Source organism: Delphinus delphis, chromosome 11, assembly GCF_949987515.2.
Source record: "Delphinus delphis chromosome 11, mDelDel1.2, whole genome shotgun sequence".
Lineage (NCBI taxonomy): Eukaryota > Metazoa > Chordata > Mammalia > Artiodactyla > Delphinidae > Delphinus > Delphinus delphis.
The window spans coordinates 95,416,719-95,436,229 of NC_082693.1; the positions used below are offsets into that span (position 1 = coordinate 95,416,719).

The 19,511-nt window shown below is 49.9% G+C and overlaps 4 protein-coding genes across 6 annotated transcripts in view; 3 read left to right on the top strand and 1 right to left on the bottom strand.

The window, feature by feature from the left end:
* The first annotated feature begins 1,147 nt into the window (after positions 1-1,147).
* Positions 1,148-4,817, top strand: PHETA2 (PH domain containing endocytic trafficking adaptor 2). Of its 2 annotated transcripts, none has more exons than XM_060025769.1 (3): positions 1,148-1,334; positions 2,742-2,823; positions 3,630-4,817. In XM_060025769.1, the coding sequence occupies exon 3, from the start codon at positions 3,635-3,637 to the stop codon at positions 4,421-4,423; it is 789 nt and encodes a 262-aa protein (XP_059881752.1). In that variant the 5' UTR covers positions 1,148-1,334; positions 2,742-2,823; positions 3,630-3,634; the 3' UTR covers positions 4,424-4,817. The 2 variants fall into 2 exon arrangements, with proteins under 2 accessions (XP_059881752.1, XP_059881754.1); XM_060025771.1 differs by lacking the exon at positions 1,148-1,334 and adding an exon at positions 2,471-2,579.
* Positions 4,818-6,295: 1,478 nt separating this feature from the next.
* SMDT1 (single-pass membrane protein with aspartate rich tail 1) lies at positions 6,296-9,710 on the top strand. Its single transcript, XM_060025772.1, has 3 exons — positions 6,296-6,584; positions 8,042-8,182; positions 9,469-9,710. The coding sequence occupies exons 1-2, from the start codon at positions 6,399-6,401 to the stop codon at positions 8,177-8,179; spliced, it is 324 nt and encodes a 107-aa protein (XP_059881755.1). The 5' UTR covers positions 6,296-6,398; the 3' UTR covers positions 8,180-8,182; positions 9,469-9,710.
* Positions 9,711-11,205: 1,495 nt separating this feature from the next.
* NDUFA6 (NADH:ubiquinone oxidoreductase subunit A6) lies at positions 11,206-17,645 on the bottom strand. Its single transcript, XM_060025776.1, has 3 exons — positions 17,472-17,645; positions 12,132-12,247; positions 11,206-11,411 (listed from the first exon to the last, which is right to left on the bottom strand). The coding sequence occupies exons 1-3, from the start codon at positions 17,605-17,607 to the stop codon at positions 11,280-11,282; spliced, it is 384 nt and encodes a 127-aa protein (XP_059881759.1). The 5' UTR covers positions 17,608-17,645; the 3' UTR covers positions 11,206-11,279.
* A 215-nt stretch (positions 17,646-17,860) lies between these two features.
* Positions 17,861-19,511, top strand: part of LOC132434128 (uncharacterized) — a 32,293-nt gene continuing 30,642 nt past the window's right edge. For both annotated transcript variants that reach the window (XM_060025773.1, XM_060025774.1), the window contains exon 1: positions 17,861-18,206. The gene's annotated coding sequence lies outside the window, so the exon portion shown is untranslated. The remainder of the gene's footprint in view (positions 18,207-19,511) is intronic.

Here is a 19,511-nt window from a genome sequence, read left to right on the forward strand (position 1 = left end):
CTCATTTCCTTCAAGTATTTCCCAAATGTCACCTTCTCAGTGAGCCCTACCTTGACCATTCTTTTGAAAATTGCAACCGCCCTACTGCCCCAACTCCCAGTCTCCTTGCCCCTGCTCTATATTTTCCACAAAATTTATTGCCTTCTAGCACATTTATTATGGGTGCTATTACTTTTTAAAAATTTATTTATTTTATTTTTCGGCTGCCTTGGGTCTTCCTTGCTGTGGGCGAGCTTTCTCTAGTTGTGTCGAGCGGGGGCTACTCTTCATTGTGGTGCACGGGCTTCTCATTTCGGTGGCTTCTCTTGCTGCAGAGCATGGGCTCTAGGCGTGCAGGCTTCAATAGTTGTGGCTCGCGGGCTCAGTAGTTGTGGCACACTGGCTTAGTTGCTCTGCGGCATGTGGGATCTTCCCCGACCAGGGCTCAAACCCATGTCCCCTGCATTGGCAGGTGGATTCTTAACCACTGCGCCACCAGGGAAGCCCGTGGTTTCTATTATTAACTGAATAAAAGTTAATGGGGGAGACATAATAAACAGGAAATAGAAGCCTGAGCGTAGGGAAGCTTTTCTTATAAGTGGTTAGTGCTATAATGAAAATACAACCCAGGGATGTGACAGAGACCTGCAGGTAGGCTACTTTCTCAAGGCCAGGGAGGGGACATTTGAGCTGAGACCTAAATGATGTGAAGGAGCCCTGAGGAGTTAAAGGGGCAGGCTTGAGAAGGAAGCGCATTCTAGGCTGCAGGAACTGCAAGGGCAGAACTCTGACGTGGGGACCAGCAAATTCATGGGGAGGTGTTCTGAGCTCACCGGCTTCCAGGGCTGCTGGGAAACCCTAGCCTCCTGCGTTTGGTTGTGCACTCCTGCAACCTTCACTGCAGGCCTAGCTGTCGACTGACTCCAGGCAGAGTCTGGGCGCTGAAGTGCGTTTCAGGCCGGCGGGAGTGGCGGAAGCAGAAATGGATAATCCCCAGAAGCAGAGGTCCGGGCGACGCCAGGTGCCGGGTTGGGTGGCTGGGAAGCTGGGCCGGGCCTCGCGGGCTGGATAGGAGCCCGCCCAGAGGAGGCGTCTGGGCCGAGGCCGTCCCAGGCTTGGCTCTGCGGGAGAAGTGGGCCGGGCGGGGAGAGGGGGACTGGAGGGGGAAAGGGAAGGTCTCCGAGTTCTCTGGGAGGTGGACTGGGTCCAAGGCCCCCGGACGGCCTGAGGTGGGACTCTGCATTCGAGGCCTCCCGCCACTGACCAGCACTGTGGCTCAGGCGGGTCACGGCCTGTCGGGCCTCAGTTTCCCTCGGGCATGGATCGCGGGACGGCTTCGCGGATCGCGAGGCCTAGTGAGTCGTGGGCGGGGAGGGGCGGGGGCGGTAACTCGAGCCGCCCAAGCAGGGTCTTTCGGCTCCCGTGGCCAAGTTAGCGGCCCGGGCGGAGGCGTGGGGTCCCGAGCCGGAATCGCCCCTGGCCGCGGCCGCAACCCACCCCGCGGGTCGTCCTCCTGGGCTTCGGGGGCGCGGAGGTGAGAGCGGGCCCGGCGGGCTCGGGAGGCGGCGGCCTCCGGGAGGGCGTGGCCCGCGGGGACGTGGCGGGACAGCTCCGTGCGCGATAGGGAAACCGAGGCGGCCGCCGCACCCGGAGTTTGCGGCGCTCGCCGGGGAGTTCCGGTGAGGCGACCCTGTTTCAGGGCGACAGCGGGTTAGGGGCTCCCAGCGGTGGCCACCGGCCAGGGAGTCCCACGCCCCAGCCCGCCGCTCCTCTAACAAAAGAATTCAGAAAAACGCGGTGCACCGGCTTCCCGCCGGGGTTGAAGTCCGGGCCTCGCATCCCTGGAGTGGGGAGGTGGGTGGAAGACGCCTGTCCCCGTGAGGGGGTGTGGAGACAGTTCGGTGGGCTCCGGATCCCCTCTCCGCGCCCCAGAGCTGAGGCCACTCCTCGAGGAAACATCTGTGTTCTCCCCCCACCCCACCCCCGCTTCTCCTCGACCACCATCGGAGAATGGCCCTTCCGCATCTCAGGACCCTGCTTGCTTCTCTCCATAGCCCTTGTCAAGACCGGTCCTTACGTTATTTATTATTTAATTAATTTAAAAATTCACTAATTATTATTTATTTTTGTCTTTTTTTTACAGCCTGTCTCCCCCGCTGAAATGTAGGCTCCAGGAGGGAGGGACTTTGTTTTGTCCACTGTTGTAGTCACAGTTATTTTAACAAATAGTTTTGGAGGGCCTTCCCAAGCCCTGCAAGTGGCTGGATATTGGGGGTTACACTGGGAGACATTCTGGGGCTGGGGACAGCGGTGTAAACACAAAGGAAATCATTGCGGGATGAAAACAGAAGTGAGGGGGTTGCTGGTTGGGTCACCTTAGATCAGAGCACCTTCGTGATCAGTACCACCTTAGACATAGTGATCAGGACAGGCCTCTCAGATTAGCTTACTTGAAGACCACAAATAAACTGTGACAAGTGCTAGAAGGGAAAAGCAAGAAGCCATGAGGGCATTTAACTCTGACCTAGCATTAGAGGGCAGGGCAGTGAGGTCTGAACAGTGATGGTCAGGACAATGGGACTCAGCTCCTTAAATTGCCCGTAAGTTCAGGGCCTGGGTGGTCCCGTGGTGGTTGGGGGGGCGATTATCAGGGTTCAGGGAAGGCTTCCTGGAGGAGGTGGTGGTTTCATTTGGCCCCAAAGTCTGAGTAGGAGTTTTCATCCTTTAGGATGGGTTGACTGGCTTTGAGAATTCTTTTGCAGGTGTCCCAGAAACCACGTGGTCAAAGGGCTGAGCCGTGTGGCCAGACGAGAGGCCCCTGCCTTTGCCCAGTGAGCTCTGCTGGTAAGTGGGTCATTGCCAAGACTTGCTCCCAAAGGGTGGGAGTGAATCAGGAGACCAAGCTCCGCTTCTCACTGGCCGTGTGACCATGGGCAGTTCACCTTCACTGTCCTGACCTCAGTTTTCTGAGTCAGGAGGACAGTTGGATGAGATGCCACTTGTGACCTGTGGGGCACCAACGTTCAGTGGTTGAGGTTGATCCTACTCAGCCGTGCCCTGTGTTTGTACTTCGCTCTTATTTACTGAGCTGGTCCCTGTCTGAACCCGCAATGATGGAGGAATGAGGCAGGCCTGCCCCACCCCAGCCCTATCTGGCCCCGAAGGCTACTAAAGGACAGCTGTGCCATTAACAAATGAGAGGCCAGCAGGGGTCCACAGGGCTCACAGAAACCCTGGATGTGTGGCTTCAGGGTTGGAGCTAAGGGGCCCTCAGATTAGGGGATGGTTTAAGCACAATGGTTTTTATGAGTTTGGGGTCCATTTCAGCTCAGCTGATGCCTTTTCCTTTGGGTTTTAAACAGCTCTGTCAAAGCCCTGCCATACCTCCTGGTCTGATACAATCACATTATCCTTTTCTCTGAGTCCTCTGATGTCCAGTTTTTTGCATGATCCTCACAATAGCCCTTTGAGAGAAAAGGCAGGGGAGACTAGCCCATTTCACAGATGAAACACTGAGAGCCTCAGGGCACAGCAAGTGAGAAGAGCCCACAGGCCTGGGGCCCAGGTCTCTCCAGAGCCAGTGCTCTTTTTCCCACAGGGACACAAGGGCTGCCTCCCTCTGATCTGTGTCTGCCTCTCTCACCTCACAGTTCTTATGCGAGCCATGAAGCTGAACGAGAGGAGTGTGGCCCACTACGCCCTGAGCAACTCCCCAGCAGACCACGCAGGCTTCCTGCGCACTTGGGGGGGCGCAGGGACTCCACCCACCCCCAGTGGCACTGGCCGAAGGTGCTGGTTTGTCCTTAAAGGCAACCTGCTGTTCTCCTTTGAGAGTCGAGAGGGCCGGGCCCCACTGAGCCTAGTGGTGCTGGAGGGCTGCACAGTGGAGTTGGCTGAGGCTCCCGTGCCTGAAGAGTTTGCCTTTGCCATCCGCTTCGACGCCCCTGGAGTGCGCCCACACCTGCTCGCGGCAGATGGGCCAGCTGCCCAGGAGGCCTGGGTGAAGGCACTGTCCAGGGCAAGCTTTGGCTACATGCGCCTGGTGGTGCGTGAGCTGGAGAGCCAGTTGCATGATGCCCGCCACAGCCTGGACCTGCATCGCCACTCATCCTGGAAGGCCATTCCCAGCCGCTGTAAGCCCCAGGCTTCTGACCACTGGTCTCCTGGCCTGGAGAATGGTTACTCCCTCTCCAGAGATTGCAGCCCTATGGCCTTGGTGGAAGAAGGGGGCAGCAGGCCAGCAGGGCGGGGCTTGGCCGAGTGGGAGTTGCAGGGCCCTGCCAGCCTCCTCCTAGGCAGGGGGCAGAGCCCCGTGTCCCCTGAGACTTCCTGCTTCTCTACTCTACATGACTGGTATGGCCAGGAGATTATGGAGCTGAGGCGGGTGTGGCTGCAGAGTGCCCAGGGGAGCCAGCCAGAATGTGAGGAACGGGATAGGCCCTGAGCCTGGGCCCTTCGGGTTCAGCCCTTGTCCTGCTGGTCAGGACACCAGGGCCAGTGCTTTTTCAAGAGTTTAATGTTTACTGGTTTCTGAAGTTGCTGTTGGATGTGAGTTCTCCCCTTCCTATTTTTTAGGCTTGCTCCAGGTTCCAAATCCACCCTCACGCCTAGAGGGGACTGAGGAATCATTAACTTTCAACCCCTTTATTTCCTGAGGGCCAGAGAGGAGAGGTTGCTTGCTCAGCAGCCACAGACCTAGGTCTCCTCACTGCCCCTCTCTTAGCGGATATTAATGAAATGGAGGAAGTGGGGAATATTACATGACCACAGGCCGCTCTGCCTTTCACCTACACACGATTCTACAGACACAATTTCCAACATGGGGAATCTTGTATAAATACCAGAAGTTGGCTGCAGTGTTGGCTTGAGGGACTGATATTGTCAGAAAGAGTGGATTTACTGTGTTATGGGGCTTTCTGGAGCCCGGCTCATCCTGAGTGATGAGAAGATTGGGCATGGGACCCCCACTCTGCAATTTGGACAGGACTCTTTGGAGGGAGAGGGCACTTGGCCAATCAAGAGGGATTTATCCTGCTCCGAAAGCGTTAGGGCCCCATCTTCTTTCCCTGGCTGCCCTGTCAACAGATGGTGCTTGGTCATTGCCCCAGGAGGGCCAGTAGCTTTTATATGTCAGCAGAAATCCTTCCTGTACTGTGTCCTCAGCTGCCAAGTGGGAAGCTGAAGTGGGGAGGCAGTGAGGATCCCTGGGAAAGCCAGTTTCTTACTTTGGTGTTCAGTCCTGGGCCTCTAGGAGCTTGGGCACAGGCTTCCTGGCACGCTGTGATAAACTCTTCTCTCTTGGCTGGACCCCCAGAGAGATGCTCCTCATCCTGAAACCCCCTAGGAACTCGTGCATAGTCTTGCTTGGCACCCAGTGTGTGCCTGCCAAGATCCTCTTGTTCCTACTCTCACCAGCATGGTGCCAAGCATTTGCTTTATCGATTGTTCTGAGAGGAAAAGTGGCTGGTTGGACAGAGCCAGAGGCCAGATCAGCCTGATAGCCTAGGGGTGTGGTGGCAGTGGCTGGATGGAAGATGCAGAGCCTGGTCCAGTCATCCCTCTCCTCCGATATACACAATCTCCCCCTTCTTAGCCTCTCTCCCTTATTGGGGCCTTGGGCAGCCTGAGCTAGAGGCTTCGGCTCAGAGCCTCTTAAGTCCAGGAGGCTGACATGCCGTCCAGGGTCCTGGACCAGTTCCTAGGAAGCCAGGCCTGTTTCCCAAGAATAGGGGCCACCTCCCCAGCCCTGTATGGGAGCCCCACAGCCCCGATGCGTCTTGTTTTATACACAGACACTACGGGCTTTTTGTTATCTTGCTTATTGTTACAGTGCTTTTTATACGATTAAAACATTATGGTTTTTTTATTACTTATTTTGGCTCAAGTTTACTTTAGCAATCACCTGGACAGTTTGTGTGAAAGCCCCCATTTTTCCCCTTTTCAGATATATTTTCCATTTAGCTATACATAACATATACCTTGGCATGAAATAAAATTCCAAAATCATTCAAGTAGCACAAGTAACAAATTTGTATTTTTAAATTGTTTTAAAAAATACAATAGTTTGAAGTTCAATTAAAGTGGTTTCTCATTTCAACAACCCCCTGCTCTGCCACGCCCTGGCGGTCCTGGGTGCGGCAACAATGACAGAAATCTGAAGGCTTCACAAGGACAACTCCAGTCACGTGGCCCCGCCCACCAGGCCCGGAATGAGGGCTGTACCGGGCCCTTGGCGTCATCCTCCTGACGTCACCATGTGGGGCCGCTACAGGAACTAGGCGCATTGCGCAAGTCTGTGAGCTGCACCTCTCGTCTGATCCCTAAAGCCTCGCGAGGCTTCGGGCGGCGTTCTTCCCGAGAGCGGCACGGGGCCCGGGTGGTGGGGTGCAGGTGCCCGGACGAGGGGGGGGAGCTGGGAGATGGCGTCCGGAGCGAGTCGCTGGCTGGCGTTGGCACCCGTCGGATTTGGGGCTTTCCGGAGCGGGCTGAGCCTGGGGAAAGGTGGCGATGTCTCCGCCGGACGGGGCGGCTTAGTTCGGAGTCTGGTACCATCGAGGTCAGTCATCGTTACTCGCAGCGGCGCCATTTTGCCCAAACCGGTGAAAGTGAGTGTCTGCCTGGAGGCGGGGCGAAGGGGCCGAGGACAGTCATTGTGGGGAGTGTGTGCGGGCTCACGCTGATTGATAGGAGCAAAGGCCAGTCGAACGACCGCCTTAGACCGGAAGACGGATCAAGGACAAAGTTTTGCGCTGATGCGCTGCTAATTTTGACAAATGGGAAGAAATGGTCGGGTTAGATCCGGGAGTTGAGCGGGGTGCGTGGAGACAGATGGGGGGCAAGAGCGGAGAAAGACGGCACTTAGCACTAGCTCATCGTGAGGAGTGCGGTGCCCTGGCTCGCCGGAGCCACAAGACTCCGCTTTATGCATCCAGTATAGACAAGTCATGTAACCTCTCCACCATAGAGTTGATGGGATGAAAAACGAATTGTGGAATGATTTTGTAAATAAAGGGTAAGTGGGACAGACCTTATCTTTTTGCGAGTTTTGACCTAGTATTTAATTTCATGTGATTGGGTGTGCAGAGAATTATTACCATCAGTGTTTTTACAAATGAAGAATCTGGGGCCAGACTAGTGAAGCCAGTGTCCAAAGCTAGCAGCTGACTTAGGTTCCGGAACTCAGATTTCCTGCTGGTACAACTGCCACCAGATCCTGTTTTTTCCCACCACTGTGTTATCATATGCCCTCAGTACCCTTGGAGTTTTCTCACTAAAATAGGAACAGTCCCTTATGCCAAGTAAGTTTGCTTTTTGACTCCAGCGCTGTGTGAGACTTACAAAACATTCTTTTAAAGCTAGTCTGGCCGACTGCAAGCTCACACAAGGTGAGTTCAGGGCTGTTTCACAGCAGGAAGCACGGTCATGTTGGGGAAGAGCTGCCTTTAAAGAGGCACAACTGAAGCGAAAAACAACTTTTTTTTGAAACTCCGTAGGAAGATATGAGAGGAAATGTTAAAATTTTACTGAAACTCCGCCAGTGCATTTAAATAGCTAGTCTTTTAATATAAAGACGTGCTCGATTTTCAAAACATATTTCTAAAATTTAATGTAGTGAAATCAAATTTCTCAGGCATCAGGGAACCAGTTAAAGAACTGTATAGAATATCCCTTCACTGTACATGTTCATTTTTTTGTAATCTGTTTTCATGTATTTAGTAGTTTATTCAAGGAGAGCTGAACTCTATTCCCTAGTCCAGCTCGTAGTACTTTCTCACCTGTTTATGAGTATCTGCAAGTAATTAACAGGTTGTGCCCTAACTTTTAGATGTCCACGAATGCCTTGTACTTTTCTTACAAGTGCACAGTTTGATGGCCATAAAATCACTTTATCTCTTCTTGTGATTTTTTTTCTTGCTCTGAACTTTTCCAAGGACTTTAAAATCAAGTTGCTTATCATGGATCTCAGGTCCACAGGAGGGAATGCTCCTGAGAGGGCCAGGCCTTCTGTGGTCCTACTGGAGTGGGCTCTGGCGCTCACAGCCACCACTTTGACCCTCTGCAGATGTCCTTCGGCCTTCTCCGTGTGTTCTCCATTGTGATCCCCTTTCTCTATGTCGGGACGCTAATTAGCAAGAACTTTGCTGCTCTACTTGAGGAGCATGATATTTTTGTTCCAGAGGATGATGATGATGACGACTAATAGGTAAGACTTGCTTTTGATGCAACTGTGATGCAGTTTGGCCTGGTAGCAGAATCTGAACATTCGAAGCAGAAGCACAGACTTTTAATGCATTGACTCTTGGTGACTAATGTTTTTATGTCACCTTTTCCCTATGCTGGATGAAAGAAACTATCTTATTGACTTACCGATTCACTGGCGTCTCTTCCAACCAGGTTGGATCCCAGCCAGCCTTTTCTATTTGCCCTTTTATGTACACTCAATTTTCTCAACCCACAAATATTCTTGACAATTTAATATGCCTTACACACCCACCACAAACAACTTCATTTCACCAGCTCCACATTGAAATTTAGAAACTGCAGGCCCTCATCAGTGAGCTCTGGTTACCAAGCTCTGCACCAGCACAGCCTGTACACGGGCACTGCCGCCTGGTTCATACACTGCTCACAAACCCTTCCCCTGTGCCAGTTCCATCCAGCTGTCTTGTGCTGACTTCCTGTGCCCTAATGCAGCCCTAATGGCTGCATTACCGTTATAAACAAGGACCCTCCTGACTCTTTAGTCTGGCATTTAAGGCTTGCGATGATCTGGTCACACCTGTTCTTCCAGCCTTACCTTCCATATTCCCAACCACATACCTATCCCCAATATTCACTATCTCTTGAGTTACTCACTCTCTTGCCCACTCCCAGTGGCCCATTATTCCTCCCAATTGAAAGATTATTTCCCACTGCTCTCATTTCTACCAATTCTTCATTATCTTTGATGAAGTCTTTCCTCCATTTGAAAGTGACTGCTCCGTCCCCTAACTGACCAGTACCTCTTGTGACAGTCGGTATTATATGCTTAAGATATACCCTAAACTCTACTTGACCATATTCTTGCTGCAGGGAACATGTCTTTTTTTGTGTGTGTGGTACGCAGGCCTCTCACTGTTGTGGCCTCTCCCATTGCGGAGCACAGGCTCCGGACGCGCAGGCCCAGCGGCCATGGCTCACGGGCCTACCGGCTCCGCGGCATGTGGGATCTTCCCGAACCGGGACACGAACCCATGTCCCCTGCATCAGCAGGCGGACCCTCAACCACTGCGCCACCAGGGAAGCCCTGGAACATGTCTTTTTATACCTTTAGGCCCCCAGTGCCCAGTCTCTGGTGAATGTTCAGTATATATATGAATGAATAATTGAATGTACTCAAAACTGCCTATCTCCTGCCATGTTTGGTAGAACCACTGTATGGAATTCTTTCAGTATATGGTAAGAGGACGGCTCTGTCACCCAATTGACTGCTGCTTTACTTTCTTGCAGGGCGTGGAGAAGTATAGAAAGGAGAAAGCCCTAACTTAAGAAATGGTGATGCTCGCAGCCTCTCCTCCTTCCCTATCAGCAGATGGGCCCAGGGAAAGCCCTCAGCCTCCCAACCCCAGTGAAGCCTCCTGCATGGTCTGTGACCATAGCTCAGATCCCCAGGCTCCGGGAGGTTCCTGGAGATGTGCTATCCACTGAGCATAATCAAATTGTGAATAAACATAATAAACATCAGCTCTGTATGACTGAGTGATGGCTGAAGTTTCGTAATACAAGTAGGCTCTAGTTGCAGTTTCTTCACCCTGCTGTCCTATCTGCTTCAGCTGAACAAATAGGTCTTTGATTTACAACCCAGGGCCTCCAGGCCCCTATGGATCCACAAGGTAATCATGGGGACCTGGGACCAATCTATCTTCGTTATTTACGAAAGCCCAATGGCTGCACAGGCTAACTAAAGGCTCAGCTTTTGTGCTGAGTAACACTGGCTAGTTATCCCATGCAATCAGAAGAAGCTTTGATTGTTTAAAACTCCTTGAGAAATACCACTTTTTAGAATTCTTTCAAAACTTGGATTCCTTAGATGAAAAAATAATAAAGGGCAAGAGGAAACCAAATACCGTATGCTAACACATATACATGGACTCTAAAAAAAAAAAATGGTCATGAAGAACCTAGGGGCAAGACGGGAATAAAGACACAGACCTACTAGAGAATAGACTTGAGAATACGGGGAGGGGGAAGGGTAACTGGGACAAAGTGAGAGAGTGGCATGGACATATATACACTACCAAACGTAAAACAGCTAGCGGGAAGCGGCCGCATAGCACAGGGAGATCAGCTCGGTGCTTTGTGACCACCTAGAGGGGTGGGATCGGGAGGGTGGGAGGGAGACGCAAGAGGGAGGAGATATGGGGATATATGTATATGTATAGCTGATTCACTTTGTTATACAGCAGAAACTAACACACCATTGTAAAGCAATTATACTCCAATAAAGATGTTAAAAAAAACAACAAAAATAATAATAAAGGGGTTGCTGGTGCTGAAAAATTTAGGAATCATCAGGGTGACTGTACCTATAGATACTGAACCCCTTTCTCCAGCATTTAGACTGTCCAGGGAAGGAACAGAGAAGACTACCATCCAAAGCAAACAGATCAGGTCTTTAACCTGGGTCAAGATTTATTCTCATCGCTAGAGCCACACTCCATTTGCAAAGGGAATACTTCTGTGCGTGCACTGAACAGCTGTGTCCCCTAGCAGGATGCCTGATTGACAAGTTAATTTCATCTTTAGGACCAATGCTTGTTGCGGACAGGAGGTTAGGCCTCTGAGCAGCCATTTTCTTCAGAACCCAGGGAAAAACAGCCCAGCTTGTCAGCTCTACTTCTGGGCCTCTTCGTGCTGCTCGGATCCTCCTCCAGTAGCAAGAGCTGGCTAATTTTGGATAATCTGTGCCATTACACCAAAATATCCAATCCTGGGGGCTGTAGAAACACAGCTAAGTTAACAAAGCCATCCAGCATCACACCCAGAACGGCAGTTTCTGAGCAGATGGCCTCACCATTCCTGTTTACCAACATGCAAGGCTCTGAGAAAAGAGAATCTAATTTACTGGAAACACCACACTTCAGGAGACAGGAAAGAACAGGTGGTGTGTTCAACTTGTTCAGACGAAAAGTGAGACTGCAGAAGTAGAGCTTCTCATTGGTTCACCAATGGAATTCTATCATGAAATGACCATCATATATTGAGTTTATTTGTGCTCTAAAATATTTAAATATCAACATGCACTTTTCCATTGAGTGATTTCACGGGTCGTGCCCAACATAGAACTTGGACAGGAAATCCTTTGGCCTTGGTGCTTCTGTTTCATGGAAAAACCGCATAACGTGTGTCCGCTGCTTCCACACTTTAATTGTTTCTTCCAGTTCCATCTTTCCCTGCACAAGTGAGGGGAGAGGTCTTCAGTCAGAGTGGTTGAGTGGAAGGAATACAACACTGAAGGCCAGGACTCGATTCTCTGCTCTGGCACTGACTTGCTGAGTGACCTTGGGCAAGTAACATACTGCATCTAGACCATACTTTCTGCATCTGGAAAATGAGGTGGTTGGACTAAGTAATTCTGAGACCTTTCAAATACTCCTTAACTCTCTGGCTGACTGGTTCCAAGAGGAGACTTTAGGTCACCAGGCCTCTGCCCCGACTGCCTAACCTGACTGGCTTAATTTACATTCCTGCTTAACATTCTTTCCGTGTTATTTACTGGCCCATATGCTGAAGTTGCCACTGATGCCAATGAGACGGACCAGAGAGACAGAATCAGGCCCAGGATCTGACTCCATGGCCTGCTCTTCCAGCTGAAAACTGGCAACCAGGTGAAGCAGTAACTTCCAGGGATGAGGTTCAAGAAGAGTTCAAAGTTTCCTCTGTCTGTTTTTAGTTTTAAAATGTAAGCCCCAGTGGATTTTCCCTTGAATAATCTTATAATCTATTTAACCAGGTGAGAACCTCCAAGTTGAACTATTCCTTTGAAACACTATGTAACAGTTGCTGACCTAGTAGTTGCTTTTAAACTTGGAGACAAAATGTTCATCTGAGAAGACTGAGAAGCTCTGGACAAATTGGCTGCTCTTTAAAATCAGTCAGGGAGAGTTAGTTACCTTAATGACCAGAAGATCAACCGCCCTGGGGTCTGTGACGTGGGCATTCTTCATAAACATTTCTCGGACTTTATCCCGTCCCTGTTTCACAGAGATGTCTAGCTTGAATAAATGCACTAAAGAAAAAACATGATTCAGAGTAGAGATGGTTAAAACATGTTTTTAAAAAAACTGAGTCAACGGCTAGTCATTGAACACATAGGTTGCCCATTCATTCCATTCACCAAATACTAGCCTGACCTTAAGCTAGGTGCTTGAGGATGTGAAGAAGCGTGAGATATGGCACTTGCTCTCAAAGAGCGTATTTGTTTGGGGAGACAAGCCCACTGCATTTGAAGAGGCAGTATAGCACAGTTCAAGAGCATGAACAACCTGGGTTCAAATCCCAGCTCTGTCACTTATCAGCTATATGATTCTGTGTATGTTCACTTCTCTATGCCTGAGTGTATTTATTTGTGAGTGAAATAAGGACGACAACAGCACATACAACTACAGAGCTGTTGTGAGGATTCTATGAGAGAACGGTGCCTGGCATGGAATAAGCTCTCAATAAATGTTAGCATTATTATTACATGGAGCAACTGACAGAAGATGACATGGCTGAAATTAATGTACAGTGATATGGTGCAGGTTTGTGCACCATGCAAACTTAAGAGTTGAGGGAGACTGCTGAGTGTGCAGGTAGGGAAAGGCATCAATCCAGCAAACGATTACTACCATATTAGGTTACCTGGAAGAAAGAGAGGAGTTTAAGATGTAGCTCCTGCTCTCTAGGCCTTAAATCCATGAGTGCAAATATTAAAATCACAATATTCAGCGATCCCTGATTAAGTGCTAAAATAGTGGCACAGACTCAGTGACCTGGGAGTTTGACAAGGCATATAGATGTCCTTTGAAAATTAGGTGTTTTTATTCTCATCCCCTGGCAGTTGGACTTCAGTGGATTTGCTGATGGCAAGGACATGAACAGGGCCTTGTGTGGTAGGTGGAATAAGGACAGAAGAGGGGCACACGAGGCTCAGGGGACAGCATAACCAAGGCTCACAGGCTAGAATGAGCACTGTGGTTGAGCAGAGCAGTGGGCTCATTTGGTGAGGATACCCTGTGGTGTGGCCATTCCTGTGACATGTCCACTCTCGTCTATGGAACTATCACAACCAGCTCTGAAAACCATGAGGGCTATCTAGTGACTGAATTAATCAACAACAAAGTTTGAATCTTTAATTATACTCATAACTTAGTGATGGCAATAGAAAAATAAAGCTTCTGCTGAGGAAGAGATCATGCCAGGCTGATTCAACCAAAGAATAAGCAATAGCAGAAATCTAGTAGGAGAAACTGCATCCCAGCTTTGCAGGTAAGTGTTAACAGAGAAGACAGAGGATCACATGAGAAAGAACTCAGTATCCAGTGGTGTGCTGGAGTAGGCTGCCATGGTGAGCCAATTATACACATCTCTTCCCAAGTCGGCCGTCACTGACTTCACTTTGATAGCTTAAAATCAACCGTGGTGGGAGTATTTACATCATTGAAAATGGTAAACACTATAAATCTAGATTTCCTGACGGAGAGTTAGCTGTTAAACACCACAGTATCACATGTGGAATTTTAGAAAAGAGCAAACAAAGGGACCATAAGAAGACAGAGACACAAATTAATGCAAACTAATATGGATGCTGGAATTTAGAATCTTACCACTAGAGGACTGTGGGGACTTGCCTTAAGTCAGACTACTGGTCCCTGGCAAACATGGGCCTAGAATCCAGGTTGCTTATTGGTTTTTAATTTACAATTTTGTGCTCTTTTAAGGAAAGGAGTATGAGGAATCTTCCCCTGCTATCAGTGCTTACCTTTCCTGCGTTTTCATATTAGAATCCTGCCCAACCTTGGGAGAGAAAAGCGAGGTGCCTCTGTGCATACTGGGGGAGCTGGTGTCCACCTACTCCCATTCCACAAGATCTCCTGAACCACACACCAGCGCACTGGGTGTATGAATCTTCTCCTCAGGAAAACATTCACAGGCACAAATGCAAAGTTTTGCCTACAGTGTCAGTTCACGGATCCCTGAATGCCCATCTTCCCAGGTTAAGAATCCTTGTCTCTAAAGAGGCAAATTCATAGCTTTGTCCTAGTCATCCTTCTCCCACCTCAACCCCCTGAACACACCCCCTCCACCAGTGAGAAAGGCTGCAGGAAGGCAAACAGGAACAGCCTAAGCTATAGCCCACTCAACTGTTCTTTGGTCTAAATCAGTGGTTGTCAAACCAGTAACGATTTTTGCCCACCAGGACATCTGGCAACATCTGGAGGCGTTTTTGATTATCACAACTAGGGGGGAGAATGCTAATGGCATCACTGGGTGGAGGCCAGGGATGTTGCTAAACATCCCACAATGCACAGGACAGTCTCCACAACCAAGAATTATCCAGCACAAATGTCACTGCTGAGAAGCCCTGGAGTAAATCATTTCCAACTGTTCTTTCTCAACTCACAGACTCCTGGCTTAATCTTCGAATCCTGCATATTTTAATTTCGATTTGAAAAAATTTGAGAGGCACAAAAAGAAGATATGGAAGTGCCCCTTTTGGATGAAGGTGACTTCCATAGTCTGTGTGTTTTCCTCAAGTTATTGTTAAGGCTTTTCTGAGTCAGGGAGGCTCTGACAGGTTAGGAAGGATGACACTGATGGTTCTCAGCCGTCTGCTCCAATTCATTTTGGTAGCATTCATACCAAGTGCCGGGAGATCCTTAGATGGGAAGGCAGCATGGTGTGATGAAAAAAGAACATGGGATCTGGGGTCAAACAAGCTGGGTAAGGTCTCCACACCATCATGAACTAGGACCTTGCCTGGGGTACAGCCTCCTCAGTCTATTTCTTCATCTACAACGTAGGGAAGACAATAACCTCTTACCTAACTCCTTTACGGGAATGTGGTGAAAATCAAGTGACAACATCTTATAAACAGTAAAGCATCGATACTGATGTTAACTATTAAAAATTTCAGCACTTACTTCCCATACCTCTGTTACATTTTGGGTTTTAATGATCTGGTTATATATGCCTATCTTCCTGACTAGACCATAAGACCCTGGAAGGCAGGGTTGTGTTTTAGTCACTTTCATATCTCTCTAGGCACCCAGTACTGACCCTGTAGTACAAGAGGTACCCAATGAAATGGAAATTAAACAAATGAATAGTTTCTATAGAAGGTCTCCTGTTGTGCTGTAACCAGCAAGCAGCATGTAGTATTTCTTCAAAGGAGGGAATCCAAGGCAGTTTCGTTCTGTGCTCCCATGTGGAGGCAACCACCCAGGCAAATGGCACTCTGTTCCACAAGCGCAGCATAACTGGGTCCCGTGAGATGCAGGGAAAACTACAGCAGAAGCTGAGCCAAGTGTAACAGCTGGACAATCAGGGTCTGAAGTCTGGCTCTTCCACTTACTAATGGTGTGAGTGAGACAAGTTTATGTGCCTCAGTTTTCTCATCTGCAAGACAGGGAAATGATTAGAACCCACCCTAAAATGAGGCAATGTAAAGCATTTAGCATAGTGCTGGGCCATATGTATGCATTTCAATGAATGTTAGTTATTATCAATACTTTTACTTATTCCCAGTCCTTAGTTTGGATCCTCAGCTGGAATCCCCAATGATGGATGTCATGACACCAGTGTACACACAGGCCTGAGAAAACGACAAGCTACAGATCACTGATCCTCCCCACTGACCCCCCGCCAACCTCCCCCTGCTCTACAGGCTCCTATAACCCCCTGCCTTCTCCTCTTCTCAGGACCCTTCTGACTGTGGGCTTATCTTCTCAAACAGTATTTGAGGGAAAGTCTTGGAGGGTGTTGATTTTGAACGAGCTAGATACCTGGGTTCTATCCTCAACTCAGTCACTGATTTTTACCGTTTGCCAACTATTCTTTCTGCCATCTGGGTCTTGTTCCCCATCTGTCCCCTGAAGGCATGTAAATTTGTAGTCCCTGAACCGCCCGGATCACTCCGGTTTCTCCCTCCCTTGTATCCTGTGGGTCTAAGTTATGGTCATGGGCAACCTCTCAAAAAGTCAGCTTGAGGACAAGTGACACTGGAGCAGACACAGCTCCCGTACATTAAAGAGCTGGGTTCTGCACGGAGTGTAAGCCCTACACATAACAGTAACAATAATAACAAGACAGCAGTAGCAACCAGCACTTAATGAGTGTCTAAGTGTCAGACACTATCCTATTCAACAGAGCAACTCTCTGAAGAAGGTACTATATATTATCATTCTACAGATGAGGAAACTGAGGCATAGCGAGATGAAACAACTTGCTCAGGGTCACACAGCTACTAAGGGGAAAGTGGAGGCAAGTCCATGTAACCACCACATTCTACACACAGGCAAGGAAGTGGCACCCTAAGGGGTGCTATGGCGCTCCAGCTCACTTAAAAACACGATAAAACACACTAAATCAAATCAACAAAATTACCAAATATCGACAGTCCCTGACATCTGTACTGCCCTTGACAGTTCAGATGGGATTTTCCCCAAGTTTTCTTTCATCGGGTACACGGGGCAGCGCTGAGGGGGATGCCAAGATGAAAAAAAGTCTCTGAACGTGGGGAGCTTATATTTTAATCCTTCGGGTGAACACATTGGTTCTCTGACATCCAAGCGAAGACAGGGGTTCTGGGGGGGCAGGGGAAGGAGTTCCTAAGGAATACTAGGGGCCTGTGGCACTAGGTAAAAAGACTTTGGAGACTGGGGAGGGAGGCACCTCACCCGGAGGGGCTGGAAAAGACACCACTGTCTGATTGGATGACCTTGGAAAAGTCACTTCCCTGCTCCGGTTCTGCTTCTTTCTCTGTGGGGGATGTGGGAACCAGATGATCGCTCAAATCCCACCGCCCCTTTGTTTATATAACCTAATGGATGTCTGTAAACACATTCACGAACTCTAGTTGACTCTGGGTTCCAGATCCACCAGGGGCTGGCTCTGGGCCTTGCGCGGATCACTTCGTCTCTAGGTGCTTCCGCTGCCTCATCTATAAAGTGAGTGTGTCACTGACAGTCCTTGCTCTCCCTCCCAGGGGTTCGGGAAGAATTACGGGGGACAAAAGGGCAAGGGCGCCCTAGCAGCGCGGTTCCGACGCAGAGCACGACTGGTCTGACCCTGGCGCCGCCGCCGCCAGGTCAGGTCCACCAAGGCTCGTGTGGCCCTCCTCCCCTGAAGCGCTCGGGATCACCTCTGCCCAAGCTGGTGACCTCGGCTCGGCCCGGCAGAAATGGGAGGCCGGGACGGCGGCGACCTTGGGCGGCTGCCTCCGGGGCCCCGCGTGCGCCGCTGCCTCTCACCAGTGTTCGGCACCTCCCGATACCAGGCGCGGTAGAGCTCGCGCACCCTCCGCTTGGCCTCGTTCATGTCCCGACTGAAAATGGGCTTCACCAAGGTGTTGGCCGCAGCAGCGCGGCGGAGGCCGCTTGCCGCCATCTTGCGAAAGAAACCACCTCCCAACTTCACCCCGTTTCAACCCGTAAGTCTGGCCGAGGGACAAATCTTTTTTCTCATTGGCTAAAACTTAAAGTCCCGCCCCTAAACTACTGGTGGGCGGGAGAACGGCTATGGGTCTCTCTGATTGGCTGAGAAGCCTCTCTCTCTCTTTCTCCCTCTCTCCCTCTCTCCCTCTCTCCCTCTCTCCCTCTCTCCCTCTCTCCCTCTCTCCCTCTCTCCCTCTCTCCCTCTCTCCCTCTCTCCCTCTCTCCCTCTCTCCCTCTCTCCCTCTCTCTCCCTCTCTCTCCCCCTCTCCCCCTCTCCCCCTCTCTCCCTCTCTGTGTGAGAGAGGCAGGTGGAGGCTGCGCAGGCTCACCTGCGGAATCTTACGCTCGGCCGTTGAACGTCCTAACGGTCGCCCGACCGCGCCGCCAGGGGCCGCTCGGGCCCAGGCCAGCCGTTGTGCCGCGAGTTGGCGCGTGCCTGTTGTCTGGCGTCCACTGCGTCACGCCCGCGAACTGCCCCGGGCGCTACTGTGGTAGCGCCCATCCACACGCACGTCGTGGATCTTCCGCGCTTGGGCCGTGGGCCCTGCTGAGGCAAGTAATGGCGCCTGGGCTGCTGTGGCGTTGGCCTGGCACCTCTGCGGCTTTTCCGCAATAACTTTTTCCCCCCTATAAACCAGCTCTTTTGAAGCGAGGTAGAGACGTGAAAGTGCTCTCCTGGCCTTGAGCTTCTGAGCTTCTCGGCCCTTCTCCACAGCCCAGGGAGGTGGGTTATATCATCAGCCCCATTTTAGACGGGGACGTTTTCATCCCAAACTCTGGATCTCTATGAAAAACAGCCCAGAGTTTTGGAGCTGGAAGGAACCTTAGGTCGTCCATTCTGGGTACCTCTCTCTTTCCTGGCATTTTTCTTTTTTTTGGCCTTGCTGCAGGGCATGAGAGATCTTAGTTCCCCCACCAGGGATTGAACCCGCGCCCCTTGCAGTGGAAGCACAGAGTCTTAAGCACTGGACCAGCAGGGAAGTCCCTTTCCTAGCATTTTTCTACTGAGGCTATCTCTGAACATCAAGGGGAGCCTGGAAGGGTAAAGGGAAAAATAACAGCTAACAACATGTCAGGCCGTGCGTAGATTTTCTACTTAGTCTTAGTTAATCTCATAGATCAGGTGGGTACTGTTAGCATCCCCATTTTACAGGTGAAGAAAGTGAGGTGGTGCAGCCTAGGTCACTTGCCATTTTAGGTTCTGCCTCAGACAGACTCCTGCCTGGAGTCCACTGGTCATTTCTGAAAATGCAGTTGATAGATACTTTGTGAGTTTTGGGGAAGCAGCAGGGGTCAGGGCTGAGCTTAGCTCTGGAACCCCAGCCAGCATGGGGAATGGCCCTGCATCTAGCCCAGTCTTACCCATTTTAAAGGGTAAAAAATTGGATTTTTTCCCTGTATTATTTTTTAAAATGTATTTGTACATTTAAATGAATTATGCATGAAAAGAAAGCTTGTAACATTGTGACTACCTAGAGGGATGGGATAGGGAGGGTGGGAGGGAGATGCAAGAGGGAGGAGATACGGAGATACGTATATGTATAGCTGATTTACTTTGTTATAAAGCAGAAACTAACACACCATTGTAAAGCAATTATACTCCAATAAGCATGTTAAAAAAAAAAAGAGCTGAGGTGATAAAACAAAATGAGACAGTGTATCTATAGCCTGCTGTTAAAGGCATCTACTAGATATTAGTTAAGAAAGAACTTTTGAAATATAAAAATGTGGTAACTGTGAGATGGGGTAGTGGAAAGAAATAGGAACCAAGAATAAAAGCCTTCCCCAAAAGTTAAAAAAGCATGTAACATATGTAAGTGATAAAGCATGGTAGAATGGGAACTTTTGAACTTCAGT

Bases quoted from the DNA above. Each gene is read 5' to 3' on its own strand.
- PHETA2 (XM_060025769.1), top strand. From the start codon at position 3,635: ATGCGAGCCATGAAGCTGAACGAGAGGAGTGTGGCCCACTACGCCCTG.
- SMDT1 (XM_060025772.1), top strand. From the start codon at position 6,399: ATGGCGTCCGGAGCGAGTCGCTGGCTGGCGTTGGCACCCGTCGGATTT. The intron at 6,585-8,041 runs GTGAGTGTCTGC...GACCCTCTGCAG, and splicing joins TTTTGCCCAAACCGGTGAAA to ATGTCCTTCGGCCTTCTCCG.
- NDUFA6 (XM_060025776.1), bottom strand. From the start codon at position 17,607: ATGGCGGCAAGCGGCCTCCGCCGCGCTGCTGCGGCCAACACCTTGGTG. The intron at 12,248-17,471 runs GTGAGAGGCAGC...TTTTTTCTTTAG, and splicing joins TCGGGAGGTGCCGAACACTG to TGCATTTATTCAAGCTAGAC. The intron at 11,412-12,131 runs GTAACTAACTCT...TCACTTGTGCAG, and splicing joins TTGATCTTCTGGTCATTAAG to GGAAAGATGGAACTGGAAGA.